Here is a 15,186-nt window from a genome sequence, read left to right on the forward strand (position 1 = left end):
TGTCCTCAGAGAATGCCTATTATTTCATTTAGTACAATACATACTAAATCTCCCATTTTATTTCTTAGGTTTCTGGCATTTGCACATAGACATTTCAAACTATATTTGTTATTCATATTTACATCTTGCTCAGCAGTTGACAGTGATAATGTGCAATCTTTTGTGTGCTTTTTATTTAAAACACACCTGGTCTACTATGCTCTCTATTGCAATCTTGCTATCGGGATGCCCTACCTTCCCTGTTTTGCTGATATCTTTGAAAGATACCTTATTCTGAACCATGCGCTTTTGAGTGACTGTCAGCCTTTCCTGAGTTTCTAGTTTAAAAGCTGCTCTCTCTCCTTGTTAAATGCCGAAGCCAGCAGCCTGGTCCCACCCTGGTTAAGGTGGAGCCCATCCTTTCGGAATAGGCTCCACCTTCCCCAGAACGTTGCCCAGTTCCTAACAAATCTAAAACCCTCCTCCTTGCACCATCGTCTCATCCATGCATTGAGACTCCGGAGATCTGCCTGTCTCTTGGGTCCTGAGCGTGGAACAGGAAGCATTTCTGAAAATGCTACCCTGGAGGATCTGGATTTCTGTTTTCTACCTAGGAGCCTAAATTTGGCTTCCTGAACTTCCTTCCCATGTTTTCCTATGTCATTAGTACCTACTTGTACCAAGACAGCCGGCTCCTCCCCAGCACTATCTTAAATCCTATCTGGGTGACATGTGAGGTCCGCCACTTTCGCACCAGGCAATCAAGGCACCAGACGATCCTCACGTCCACCAGCCACCCAGCTATCTACAGGTTATCTCTTTGCCTTCATGGACATGCAATAAGGTCATTTCACTGTTGTACTGAAGTGTCATTCCATGCAGATTACCCCAGTGCTTTATTACGGGATCCTGAAAACCTGCCCGGACTGTGGCACTCAAGCACCAGAGTTGCCTACCCCTGGCACAGAGCCTTGTATATCCATGTGGCCTTGCCCAGGGATGGCCGAACGGTCCTCTTGGCTTTCAGAATGAATTCTGGAAACTTTCCCAGTTTCCTCAGCAGCCCCATGTCCAAAACTGTTACAGACCTGATAACGCTCCATGAGTTCTTAAAGCAAATACTCTGGGTGTTAAGTAACAGAGAAGCGTTGTCTTATCTAGCATTATATTGAAGATCGTCCAAGCGTGTACTGTGTCTGTTTGGAACAAGAAGTTACTGTGTACCTAGCCCTGGAATGGCTTAAGCCTCATCCCTAACACACCTTATACATTGCTAGATAGCTTGCAGTGTTTAAATGATGGTCCTGTCTGGATTGGCCACTGTCGTGGACAGGATGCTGGGCTCAATGGACCCTTGGTCTTTTCCCAGTGTGGCATTACTTATGTACTTATATGTATTTATGATAGACTGAGAGGGGCTAGAACTACAGTGTCTTCACCCAGATAAACAGGTAAATGATTTTCAAAGCTGTATACAGGCATGAGGTCCCTCTCCTAACTCACTCCTTAGCTTCTTGTGGGAGTCCTGGCTGCAGGCGGCTTCATCTGACATCTCTCGAGACTTGTAATCTCTCTGCTCACGATGTGCTAAACCCTGGATACTTGATTTCTGGCCGAAAAGAGAGGAGACAGAGACAATGTAAACCAATGATAGGTGATCACCTGCTGGATGGTTAATGCATAGTGTGTCTATTAAGAGCAAAATAGTGAAGAATCTACTGCTGATAATTCAGCTCATGTCTTTTCAGAGGTGGTTCAAAGTGTTACATTTAGGTACAAGTAGGTACTTCTGTTACCTGAGGACTTACAATCTGCATTTTTTTTTGCATTTATTTGGATTTTGCTCACACCTTTTTAAGTTGTAGCTCAAGGTGAGTTACATTCAGGTACACTGGGTACTTCTCTGTCCCTGGAAGGCTCACAATCTAAGTTGGTACCCGAGGCAATGGAGGGTTAAGGAGTCCTTTTACAAAGGCGCACTGAAAAATGGCTTGTGGTAGTGTGAGCACGGGTTTTGGGCGCGTGCTGATCCATTTTTTAGCACGCCTGTAAAAAAGGCCTCTTTTTTTTTTAACCAAAATGGATATGCAGCAAAATCAAAATTGCCGCGCGTCCATTTTGGGTCTGAGACCTTACAGCCAGCCATAGACCTAGCGGTAAAGAATCTGGGCAGTAATGACCTACGTGTGTCAAATGCCACTTGGCATGTGCCCATTACATGTGCCAGAAAATAAATAATATTTTTCAGACGCGCACCAAAATTTAAATTACCACAAGGGCCAGGCGGTAACTCCAATTTGGCAAGTGTTTGGCGCGTGTAGGCGCCTACGCAGTTTAGTAAATGGGGCCCTTTATGACTTGCCCAAGATCACAAGAAGCAGCTGTGGGATTTCAACCTGGCACTTCTGGATGTCAAGACTGGTGCTCTAACCACTAGGTGTATCTGAAGCAAAATACATATGACAAATAAAAAATAAAATACGATACCTGGCATATAAATGAAAGAAATGAGGAGTGGCCTAGTGGTTAGGGTGGTGGACTTTGGTCCTGGGGAACTGATGAACTGAGTTCGATTCCCACTTCAGACACAGGCAGCTCTTTGTAACTCTGGGCAAGTCACTTAACCCTCCATTGCCCCATGTAAGCCGCATTGAGCCTGCCATGAGTGGGAAAGCGCGGGGTACAAATGTAACAAAAAAACCAACACAAAACACTTGTGAATACAGTTGTTTGTGCTTTATCTTTTGTTATTTGTGATCATCTCTGGGAAAGGGTGACTGAAATTTCCAGAAACAAAAAATGAGGTTTTAATCAATTCTGTTAGAGCAACCAGTTTGTAATATAACAGACCAAACCCCCATCCTTTTATGTAAAACTAGTAAAAAAGGCCCGTTTCTGACACAAATGAAACGGGCGCTAGCAAGGTTTTCTTCGGAGTGTGTATGTTTGAGAGAGTGTATGTGAGAGTGACTGTGTGTGAGAGAGAGTGAATGTGCGAGTATGTGTGTGTGTGTGAGAGAGAGAGAGAGAGAGAGTGAGTCTGGGTGCGAGTGTGTCTGTGAGACGGAGAGTGTGTGTGTGAGAACGAGAGTGTGTGCAAGTGCGTATGTGAGACACAGTGTGTGAGAGAGAGAGTGTGTTTCACACAGATACAGTGTGTGCGAGAGAGAGAGTGTGTGTGAGACACAGACTCTCTGTGAGACTGAGTGTATGAGACCAAGAGAGTGTGTGAGTGACTGTGTGACACATAGAGAGTGAATGTGATACAGTGTGAGACATAGAGTGTGTGAGAGACAGTGTGTGAGAGTGAGAGAGAGAAAGACATTGACTGTGAAAGAGAGAGAGAGTGTGTGTGACAGAGATACCTCCCCCCCCCCTGGTGTCAGGACCCCCCCCTCTCTCTCTGGTGTCTGAGTGTTACTGTGCAGGACGCTGAGTTCTGGCTATGCTTCAAGGAACTGACCAATCCTATTTAATAGAATGCACCTCCAACATTCTGAAGCCGAGAAACCTCGTGTGGTTGGCCACTTCTGCTTGTGACGAACCCGGAGGTAAGTGATGTCAATTCAGGAGATGGATACAGAGAGCAGGAATACCTCAGCCATGCAGTCAGCTTCAGAATGTTGGAGGGGCTTTTTATTATATAGGATTTTTTTTTAAAAGTTACATAAGTTCAAACATGTAACTTTTACAGAATGCTTATGGACCCTTGACGTGAAAAGTTGGTCATTCTCAACATTTTGGATCCGTTACTTTAATCACCTTTTCCCAAAGTGGGTCACATTTAGTCTATATGCCGAGTATTGTATTTTATTTACTTTTTATATTTTTAGTATTTTGCTTTGGTTTTATTGTATTTTAGTTTGATTTTTATGTCTTCTATTTTTTTTTCATTGTGTATGTTCTACCTGTAACCCACATTGATCACTGGGAAATATCAGGCTATAAAATAAATTGAATAAAAGAATGAATAGAGAGTTAAGTGACCTTTCCAAGATCTCCAGGATGTCAGTGGGATTTGAACCTGGCCTTCCTTGTTTTCAGCCCACTGCTCTAACCATAGGCTACTCCCCTCTCCTGCACCACATCTGTAATAGTGGAACTAGTGCCATCAATATGATCCTATATTAACAATTCCCCTCCTCTTAAAATAATCCTGTACGCCTGTGATCTCAGAACCAATCTAGTACAGGGGCCCAGTGATCCTGGGACTGAAAGGGCCCAGATTTTGATCTCTGTATGGGGATGCTTCATGACAGACTTAGTGTTTGGGTGAACACAGTAGCAGATGAGATTACTGGATGCAAAAGCCTATGGCTCATTCCACTGCACATTTTCGATTACCACTTTGGCTTCTGGAGTCGGTGGCTATTTCACACCCATTTACCTGCCAATCCCCTCCAGGCTTTGCATTCTCTCTTGGGCTCTCCTGATGCCTCTGCTCCAATGTTAGAAGTGCTTCTCCCAGCTCCTCTGTGCTCTGGTGCTATTGGATCAGACAAAAGAAACAGATTAGCAGAATACCACACAACATTTGAAAATGAACCCAAGTGTTCTGGGTCCCTCCAGTCAGCCAGTAGCAGTGTTTACTGTGTCTGAGGTGTTAAGAAAAATATACATAATTGCTCCCAGGTCTATATATATGAATAGCTAAGCCAGAGGCAATAATGCAGCTTGCATGAAAGAGAAGACCCGAGGGACCAGTCAGCGAGACCCCCCCCCCCCAAACTCCTTCTGCTCTTTTCGCCTGTAGTCCGTACCGTACCGTAACTAGCTGTGCCTGTAGCAGGCAAGCTTCACTCCTGGCTTGCTGGAGCTCCTGTCTCAACTGGCTACATTCCTGTTGGTGCTGCCGCTCCAGAGCCTGACACAGCCTCTGGTGCTCGAACGCCTCCTGAAGTGACAAATAAAATAAGACATCAACAAATGTCAAAGAAGATTGGAAATATACTGCATTTATCAGAGTAACACAATAGGCCAGATCCAAATGTTTTCTCATTAACATTGAGAAAAATTAAATACATCAGACCCAATTTTCCTATAGCCAGAGTGGGGGAGAGGATGTTTTCCTGTACTACCAAGAAAGTTGGGGGGGCTCTGAGTTGCAAGCAAAAGAGGAAGGCTCCACCTGGTAAGGAGGTGGGGAGGGGGAGGCGTGACACCTCATCAGAAGGAGTACGGCTAAGAGGAGAGAAGGTGTTGCAGCATTTCCTGGACCTGTTCAAGTTGCTTTTCTTTCATGTTCAATCTCTGTTCCATGTTGCACTGTGATATTTCTGCATTCTGCCTCAGACACTGCAACTCCTTTATCAGCTGCTGAATCCTGTGCTCCTCACAGGCACCCTGCAGGAAAAGAGGGAGATTATCACCCCTCTAATTCACATAAAATCAGCAGTATCTCCTTTTCTCTCTCTCTCTAGGGGGCAGCAGATTACACACTACAGAATCAAGCAGCACAATAAAGCCCCACCAGCTTCCTTACTCAGCCCCCACCTTCGTGTCTGCTTGTTCCAGTCCTGCCTTCTTAAGAGCCAGCATATCCTGACACTTTGTCAGATTCTGTACCTGAGCTGCCAGCTTTCCTTGGGTCTTCTCCAGCTGCATCTGGAAGTCCTTAGATCTTCTGCAAAAGGCCTGGCTTCCTTTGTCCTGCACCTGCACCCAGTTCTCCAATACAGCCAAGGTCCACTTTAGCACTACAGGCAGAGCAGAAGGTACAAACTCACAACACAGCCACAAGTCGCTGTGGACAAGAGGACAGGGCAATTGTTGAATGAAATGTCTATAACACTCACAGCCAGAGCTGTGGAATCAGAGTTGGAGAGTAAGAATCAGAAGCAATTTTAGGTGGTGTCGGTAAACATGTACCAATTCTGATTTCAGCTTCAAAATAAAACTTACAGCATTATAAGGTATAAGTTAAAAATGATAAATTGACCATATATTTTTTTTGTTCTGGATCTAAAATACTGGAAAATCTGACTGAGGTGATTCATTTTCTGAGGGCAAATTCTTCAAACATTTATTAAAAATATTACGTGTGTAACAATGTATTGCATATTTTCATTTGACAACATTTTTTTACTGGTTCAGGCTATTTGCTCAGACTTCAAACAGTTAGATAAATATATTTTATGGTCTGTTAGCCCTAATTTTGTACATAAAGTAATACCTGACGTTTCTGTAATTAATCAAATTTCTCTTATATTTATGATACATAGAGGCGTATTTTCAAAACACTTAGACTTACAAAGTTCTATATGTTACCATGGAACTTTGTAAGTCTAAGTGCTTTGAAAATGAGCCCCATAGTAGGAGCTGGAGGTTGGACAACAGAAAAATACAGGTGTCAAAGTCGAAGGTTTGGTGTACCGACTCCAAAGCCCTGCTCGCAGCAGCACATGTACACGTGTGGGGGTATTTTTACAGCACATGTATAAAGTGCTCCATAGATCTCCTTAGACTCCCTTTCCTGCTGGGGAAGGGGCAAGCAGTGGGTATACATTCAATGGAAGCAATTTTCAAAACCATTCCAGTAGAAAAAACAGCTTTTTACCCTCAGAAATGGAACATTTAGAAATGTCTCACCCTATGTGTGGGTGAAAGCCCAAGTGTTATAGTCGTACCCACAATTCAGGGAGGAGCTCCCAAGAATGGGATTAACCCATTAGTGCTCAATGTTCCCATATGTGGGAACAAATATGGGAACATTGGGCAAGGTAAGGAGTGTAATAAGGCACACAAGTTTGTATTTTCAAAAGCGTACGTGTTGCTTTGGTCGGAAAAAGGGATGACAGAAAAAAGGAGATGTAAGTCTCAGCTGGTATTTTCCCTCAGCAATTTTCAGAGTGAAAAATACAAATGCATTTCCTTTGAAAATCAGAGTCAAGTTCAGAAAAGGACACTTGGACTTTGCAGTTATGTGCGCAGTACAGAAATTGCCCTCAGTAAGATTATCAGCATCACCAGCTCCCCTGTGGAATCTACTGCTCATACCTTTATTAGCTTGCTTTAGCTGCTCCTCTGGGCTCACCACTTTCCTGTTCTCTGAGGCTCTGTACACATTGCTGTGCTGCTGAAGCTCTGCATTAAATTTAGCAGGTGTGTCTTGTACCCAGGGTAATGGTGATGAGGGGTACTGAATGGACACAGCTTCTTCTTGCTGTGGAAAAGCGGTGGGCTCTCTGTGGCCATGGCTGCTGCTGCATGGCAGCTTTTGCTGTGGAAAAAAGGAAGACGCCGTTATTCAGATAATCTGCAAAATGCATTCTGATACCTACTACTGGGTTTCAAAGTCATTTGACTTCCAGAGATTATCCTACCCTGATGATTCATAACACAGGATAGCTAGCAAGAGGTCCTTCAACAGGGACAAAAAAGGATAAGTTAGGTCTTACCTGATAATTTTCTTTCCATTAGTCCTTCCCACTATTCCAGAACCTGTAGAATAGTTGAGTCCAGGTGGAGACAGAGAACTGAAAATTGAACTGAGACATATCTCTCTTGGCATCTAGTCCAGCTCCTCAGTATTTAGGTAAACAAGCAGTAAGGAGAAACTCAGAATAAACACAACAGCCTTAAACAACTTGCTAACCTAACACTAATCAGACGAGCAAAAGTGTGGACCTCTCTCATCTCTGGACAACTTGTAGAAAACAAGAGATATGCAGGAAGCACCATGCAAGGCGACAGTCATTATTTGACACATTATTTCGCACCAACTAAACATCTCAGAAACCTCGGATGGGCCTCTGGAATTAATGGAAAGAAAATGATCAGTAAGACCTAATTTCTCCATCTATTACATAGCTTCCCACTATTCTAGACCTGTGGGATGTTCAAAAGCAATCGTAGAGGGATCATGGTGTCGCCATTCTGAGGGCCGAAGCCCAAAACCACGCACGCTACAACGTCTACCCTGTAGTGCTTGGCAAAGGTATGCAGTACCTACCACATCACTGCCTTGTAAATATCCACCAGAGACAGTAAGGTAGTCTCTGCCTAGGATGTCACTAGAATAAGCCTGCAAGGCCTGAAGAGCCTGCTTCCCCATAAGTAAATAAGCTGATGCTTCAGCCGTCTAGCAATTGTGGGCTTGGAAGCCATAAGTCAAGCCAAGCCTCCGTATACCAAAAAATACAAATAGTCTGTCTGATTTGCAAAGCTCATTTGTCACTTCTAGGTATCTATGCACATTGAGAAGCTTCAAGGAAGGATACTGAGCCTCTTTGTCCTATCTGTGAAAGGAAAGGACAGAAGCTCCACAGATTGGTTGAAATGAATTGCTGATACCACTTTCAGAAGAAAGGAAGAAACCATGCACAGGGAGACCCCTGCCTCCAAAAAGCGAAGAAAGGGATACCAAGAAGAGACAGCCTGAAGCTTCAAAACCATACGTGCAGACACAACAGCCACCAACAATGCTGTCTTTAACGTAAGATTTTTCAAGGAGGCCTTCCAGAGTGGCTCAAAAGGAGGCTTCTAAAGAGCCTAAAAGAATAAATTAAGGTTCCATTCTGGACATGGCATACAAAAGGGAGGCCACAAGCGACCCGCTACCCAGAAGAATAGAATGTTATCCAGGTGAGCCATAAGAGACATCTTCTATATTCGGCCTCTGAAACAGACCAAAGCGCACACTGCAATGCCCCAACGCCTACCAGTGGGTCCCACAGTAGAAACACCACTTAACTGCCTTCATGGGAGTCACCATTCACCCCGACTGTCACAAGTGCAACACAACGTGTCCCAAGCAGTGAGTCAGAATCCCTTCCTTGCACCAAGTAGAACTTGCAGTCCTCCAAGTGGTTCAGAGTCAAACTTTAGTCAGGCTTACCACTACTGGCTGCTCTCCCCATGCTCATAGTCTCCATAAATCTTACCACAAATAAGAAAGGCTCATGATTGTTATTCTGTCCCATGCTCTCCATCAAACCTCTTTCCTTCTCCTTTCTTTTTTTTTTTTTTAAGGTTGTGCTGGAAAAGGAGAGCTCCACAGGAAAGAGGGGAGAGGTGAAGGGAGGGAAGAAGTAAATTCACAGGGCACCAGAGATAGGGATCTGAAGACTTCCAGATATGACTCACCTGCAAAGCTCAACTGGGGACCAGTTGACCAACTGGACCAGGAGCAAAGCACTCAGTACCAGAGGCTGAAAAGTGTGTCCATCCACCTGCTGGAGATAGAAAATACTGAGGAGCAGGACTGGATGCTGAGAGATATGTCCCAGCTCAGTTTTCAGTTCTCTATCTCCACCTGCTGGTTCATGGATACAACTATCCCACAGGTTCTGGAATAGTGGGAAGCTACGTAATGGAAAAGAAAATTCTGATATTTGGATCCCCCATAAAGCTGTGTAATGAAAATCTGAAAGAGGACCCTGCCAGAGAGATCCTGAAAGTTCCATGTGAGAAAAGATACAAAGTAAAAAAAATAAAATGTGAGAGGTGGACTATACTTACTCCAGTGGAGAATGCTGGAAGCATCATACTGATCTGCTTCTGGCCCTGGTTTGTGCTGAAAGATTGCTTGGCCATGTCTGAATATAAATCTGACAATAATACAGAAAGCAGTGCACTATGTAAACATGAACAAAGATGCAATCTGGTGTATCCGACCCACAAACAATACCCAAGAGTCTCAAAGAAGAATCAACAGGACACAGAACTGAAAGGCTGACTCCAGACTGAGAACCCACAAGCCAGAGCCTTTCTCACACAGACAATACAACAAAAATGATCTCTTATATTCCACAAAAATACCTGTAAAAGTTCAATGTCGATTACATAGAAGAGACTAAACATTATTAGGAATCACAATATCTTTTGATGACTTTACATTAGTGTTGACTTTCTTAGTTACCTTGAGCACTGGTTAAGGTTAAAAGTTGAATTCTATATTTTAATTACTTCTCATTTCTATCTCTACTGGGTATCCTCGGAATGTTCTCTGTGGTTTTGTTCCTATTTTGGGGTGGGAATGGAAATTTTTTTATAAGCAAACTTCTAAACATTCATGTGCGATGGGGTTTGATGTTTTGCATTTCATAAATAAAAATAAAGTAAAAAAAAAGTGAAGGGGTCACGTGATGCCTGCTACTTAAGAGGCAGCTGGAGAGAGAGCAGCTCCTCCAATACCCGCAGAAATCTGCTTTTAAAATCAAAATCCCTGGGATTTAGGCATCAACTAATATAAGATAAACTTTTACCTATCCTTCAGGACCATATTGTGAAGTTTAAAGGGTCAGAGGATTGCGGTATGCCCACCAGGGCCCAAAGGAAATTGAGGACCCCGCAGCAGATAAGCCCTGGCAAGATGGCGGAGCCTCAGCAAATGGAGAGTCAAACCCCGATTCTGTTGCAGACAGCTGAATGGGCGCAAGAGATTTCTAAATCAGTATCGGCAGCGCTGGAAGATCGCCTGAATAAACTTCAATTGGCAGTGGATGAGATTAATGAAAAGTTTGATACTCATTCGCGAAGGCTTACAGACGTGGAGCAGCAGGTGTCAGCAGGAGAGGATGAGGCACGCGCCATGGCGTCTCAAATAGCTGTGTTGAAGAAGGCGGCAGGAGAGTTACAGGACCGCATTGAAGAGAAGGAAAACCGGAGTAGGAGAAACAATCTAAAAGTGGTCAGCCTTCCAGAATCAATATCGGATGCGAATTTATACCAGTTTTTTGAATCATGGTTGCCAGATAATCTGGGTCTGGAGAAGGGTCGGAGCGTTTTTTGCTGTGATCGTGCTCACCGAGTTGGAGCTAAAGGTGAACCAAATACCAAGCCCAGAACAGCCATTGCTCACTTCATTAACTGGAGAGCGAAAGAAAGAGTGCTAAAGGCGTTCAGGGCCAAGGAGAGTTTGAAATACGAGGGACAGCGTTTGCTTTTATTTAATGATTACTCTGCGAATGTAGCTGGGCAGAGACGAGCTATGGCACCCACATGTACAGTGCTCCACAGAAAGGGGGTGCGATTTGCCTTATTATATCCTGCGAAACTACGCATCTGGCAAGGGGGAAAATTGTTGATTGTCCAAGATGTTGAGGAAGCTAAAGCCTTTCTGGGGCAGCGCAATAAAATTGGCCAAGAGGATCGGATGAGGGAGGTCCCCTAAACTGAAATCGGTGCGGACAGCGGCTAAGACTTGGGTAGGGGCATCAGTCCCGATATCAAAGTGGATTTACTTCATGTAATTATTACCCCGAACGTCGGTGTGATGAGGGATTCACATTTGTGGACAGGGGATTTTTCAACTGAGTTGATTAAGTAGTAACGAGAGGAGGTTCTGGAGGGAAGCAGGGAGGGCTGTTTTTTGGGAGTTTTTGTTCTGAAATGTCTTCCCTTCCCACAAGTTCTGTGAGTTAAATGAAAATTTTGTAGTTTCTGTTAAACATTTCTATTGTTTTTCTCTTCTCTCTGAAACTGGTTTAGGGATCTTGATAAATAGGATATGTAGGGAAGGTGGGGTTGGAGGGGGGGCTCTATGGCTGGGTTTTTCTAGTAGGAGAAGGATGTAGAAGGTCATGGGGGACGGGGAGGGTTTTGAGCAGAGTGGTGGGGGAGTGGGTGCAGTGTGTGTGGGTGTGTATGTGGTGGGGGGGCAGGGTTTTGGAAGGGGAGGGGAGAGGATGGTTCGGAGTGTTTGGGCAATGGGCAGGGTTTCAAGATGGGCAGAATCTGGAGGACAGTGTGTATTCTTCGTTATTTATCAGGTGGTCGCTTCACTTAGAGCTGTGCTTGAAGACCTGGGAGACCCAGTTATTCATTAAACATTTGGTCATTTCTGGTTATATGAGCAGGAATTTATAAATACTGTCTCTTAATGTTGATGGCATACATTCACCCATTAAGAGGACTAAGCTTTTGTTCTGGCTAAAAAAGGAGGGGGCTGATATAGCGTTTTTACAGGAAACCCATCTATCCCACACGGAACATCGGAAGTTGAAACAGGGCTGGGTAGGGGAAGTGGTATATTCTTCGTACAATAGTAGACAAAGAGGAGTGGCTATACTGATTCATAAGCAATTGCCATTTCACATACACAAACTTATTCAAGATAGGGAAGGCCGGTTTGTCATTCTCTTGGGGGAACTTTGGGGCCGTCTTCTTCTTTTGTGTAATATCTATGGCCCGAATGTCTACTCGCACAAATTTGTTTCGGAACTAGTAGCTAAAGTGACACCCTACTCTATCAATTGGTGTTGGGGGGGGGGGGACTGTAACACGATAGCCGATCCATTGGTAGATTGTAACCCCCCTAAACCACGTATGGGGTATGCAGAATCACGGGGAGTTAATCTTCTGATTTCCAGGCTGGGAGTGATTGATGCGTGGAGGATTTTTCACCCTCATGACAGGGAGTTCACATTCTTTTCGCACCCTCATAATATATACACAAGGTTAGATTATTTACTACTGGCTCAGCCTTTATTCTCACAAGCAATGGAGGCTAAAATTCTGGATGTTTTTTCTGACCACTCTGCAGTTACAGTCACCATGTCCTTTACTGAAAATATAGGAGACAGGGTGTGGAAATTTTCTCCATCCTTATATAATGATAAGGCCTTTCACGTTTATCTGAGATAGAAATGGATGGAATATCACGTTGGGTCAGACGTTAGACCAGTTACTTACTGGGAAGTGTCCAAGGCAGTGGTGAGAGGTCATATAATAGCATATACATCATCTCAGAGAAAGAGGAGAGAGGCTGAGCTTCCGAGTCTTTCAAAGGAATACCAGCAGATTCGCAGGCAACATGTGCTTTAAATTAGTGCTGAGGTTAAAAGTCAGCTGGTGCAGATCAGGAGGAGAGTTGACACACTTCTGGAACAGAGGGCAGAACGAGATACTTACTTTCAGAAATTTAAATTAAGTGGGGTAGTAAAGCGGGGAAATTGTTGGCTAATTTAGTGAGACCGTCATGAAAGTGGCAGGTTATTACCGCTATAAAGGATAATAGTGGACGGGTATATACATCAGAGGCACAGATTCGGGATCAATTTGTAAAGTTCTATGGCTCTTTATATCAGGCAAAGGACTTTAGCCAGGACGATTGTGAGGCTTTTTTTTCAGGACATTGAGGTACCGACCCTTACGGATGATCAAAAGAACAGCTTAAATGCCCCTAATCAGTGGACAGGAAATTAGAATAGGTATTAAGTCTTTGAAACTCACTAAGGCCGCGGGACCTGATGGGTTTGGCCCAGAATATTTCCGTATACTGTCAGATTTAATTCTGGAACCTTTGGGAGCTATGTATAATGGGATTGGGCAGGAGGGAGTATGATTATACCAGAATTTGGCTCACATTGTTTTAATACCGAAACCAGGGAAGGATGCCATGCAAGTGGATTCGTATCGTCCTATTTCACTTTTGAACCAAGATATCAAGCTGATGGCGGCTATTCTTGCTCGCCGATTGAATAGAGTAATGCCTACCTTGGTCCATGGAGATCAGGTGGGGTTTGTCCCCAGGCAATATGCCTCCATGAATCTTATTAGGGCTTTATTGGTGATTCATGAACATAGAGGGAGGGGGGTCTGGGGGCTATCGTGGGGTTAGACATGGAAAAAGCATTTGATAGTATCTCCTGGCAATATTTGTTTCGGGCATTGCAAAGGTTTGGCCTTAGGGGGACTTTTGTTGAGTGGGTCTCTGCTCTGTATACCTCATCTAAAGCACAACTGCTAATCAACGGGAACCTTACGGAGGTTTTTTCATTACAGAGGGGCACACACCAGGGGTGCCCTCTATCCCCACTCCTTTTTTTGTTAGCTATTGAACCCTTAGATATTGATTCAGAGTAGCAATAAAATACAGGGTGTGGTTGTGGGGAACAGGGAGGCTCGCATTAATCTCTTTGCAGATGATATACTGCTCTATCTATCCCAGGCACCCAGAGACCTCACAAGGGCACTTGAAATAGTGGAATCCTTTGGAGCTTTATCGGGCTTAAGTGTCAACTGCACTAAGTCAGAGCTGTTGCCCCTGGCAGGGGATGCTGTGGTTTCTCAACTTTCGGGTTTGTCTATCCCTCCCGCTAGGGGTCCAATGCGTTATTTGGGGGGGTTTCTTAGTACGCACCCAACTGTTTTTTAGAAACGAAATGTACTTGAGCCACTGGCAAAGATAAAGCACCTTTGTGAGACGTGGAAAGACCTGCCTCTGTCATTGAGGGAAGAGTAGCCCTGGTGAAGATGGTTCTGCTCCCTAAGATTTTGCATCCCTTACAGGCAACACCTATTTGGTTGTTGCAGAGGGATGAACGGTTTTTTCGTTCTCTTATATGCTATTTGGCATCGTAAGGTGGTGAGGATAGGGCACCAAAGATTAGTTCATAGTAAGGAGTTAGGGGGTCTGAATTTGCCTGACCTCTGATTGTATAATATAGCTGCGCTCATGAGGTTTATTATGAAGGGATTACGGGGGTGCACCGTTTCTCTCCGCCAGGGTGGATGGAGGAGTGGGGACACCCATATTCTGTCATAAATCTGGTCCACATGTCCCCTACTAAGCAGTCTCATGTAGCATCTAAGTTGGGGTTTCTCAGACCTCTGAGAAAAGCGGCGGCGGCTAAGGAAGCGCACAGAATGTTGGGTATTATTAGGAAAGGGATGGAAAACAAACACGAGGATGTTATAATGCTGTTGTATCGCTCCATGGTGCGACCACACCTCAAATATTGTGTCCAATTCTGGTCGCCGCATCTCAAAAAGATATAAAGGAATTGGAGAAGGTGCAGAGAAGGGCGACGAAAATGATAAAAAGGCTGGAACGACTTCCCTATGAGGAAAGGCTGAGAAGGTTAGGGCTCTTCAGCTTGGAGAAAAGGCAGCTGAGGGGTGATATGATAGAAGTCTACAAGATAATGAGCGGAGTAGAGCAGACAGATGTGAAGCATTTGTTTACACTTCCAAACAACAATAGAACCAGGGGACACAAGATGAAGCTAGAATATGGTAGATTTAAAACAAACAGGAGAAAGTTTTTCTTTACTCAGTGTGTAGTTGGACTATGGAACTTGTTGCCGGATAAAGTAGTGACAGCAGCTGGCCTTACAGAGTTTAAAGGGGGTTTGGACAGATTCCTGGAAACAGGGGCAAGTTACTGTTAGTGCTCCTATAATGTCCTATAATGAATTAAGCTTGATGATATGTCGTGATGTGTTGTTTTTCTCTTTTTTCTGCTCTATGTGACGTTTGGTTATA

General features: G+C 44.1%; 1 protein-coding gene across 1 annotated transcript in view; it reads right to left on the reverse strand.

Annotated features, from left to right (window-relative positions):
* Positions 1-15,186, reverse strand: part of LOC115480532 (centromere protein F-like) — a 63,220-nt gene that overhangs the window by 29,363 nt on the left and 18,671 nt on the right. The window contains exons 5-11 of the mRNA XM_030219274.1: positions 9,439-9,527; positions 6,976-7,198; positions 5,545-5,675; positions 5,197-5,322; positions 4,745-4,873; positions 4,367-4,465; positions 1,483-1,588 (exon numbers count right to left, since the gene is read on the reverse strand). Coding sequence (XP_030075134.1) covers positions 1,483-1,588; positions 4,367-4,465; positions 4,745-4,873; positions 5,197-5,322; positions 5,545-5,675; positions 6,976-7,198; positions 9,439-9,527 — 903 coding nt within the window. The remainder of the gene's footprint in view (positions 1-1,482; positions 1,589-4,366; positions 4,466-4,744; positions 4,874-5,196; positions 5,323-5,544; positions 5,676-6,975; positions 7,199-9,438; positions 9,528-15,186) is intronic.

Source organism: Microcaecilia unicolor, chromosome 11, assembly GCF_901765095.1.
Source record: "Microcaecilia unicolor chromosome 11, aMicUni1.1, whole genome shotgun sequence".
NCBI lineage: Eukaryota > Metazoa > Chordata > Amphibia > Gymnophiona > Siphonopidae > Microcaecilia > Microcaecilia unicolor.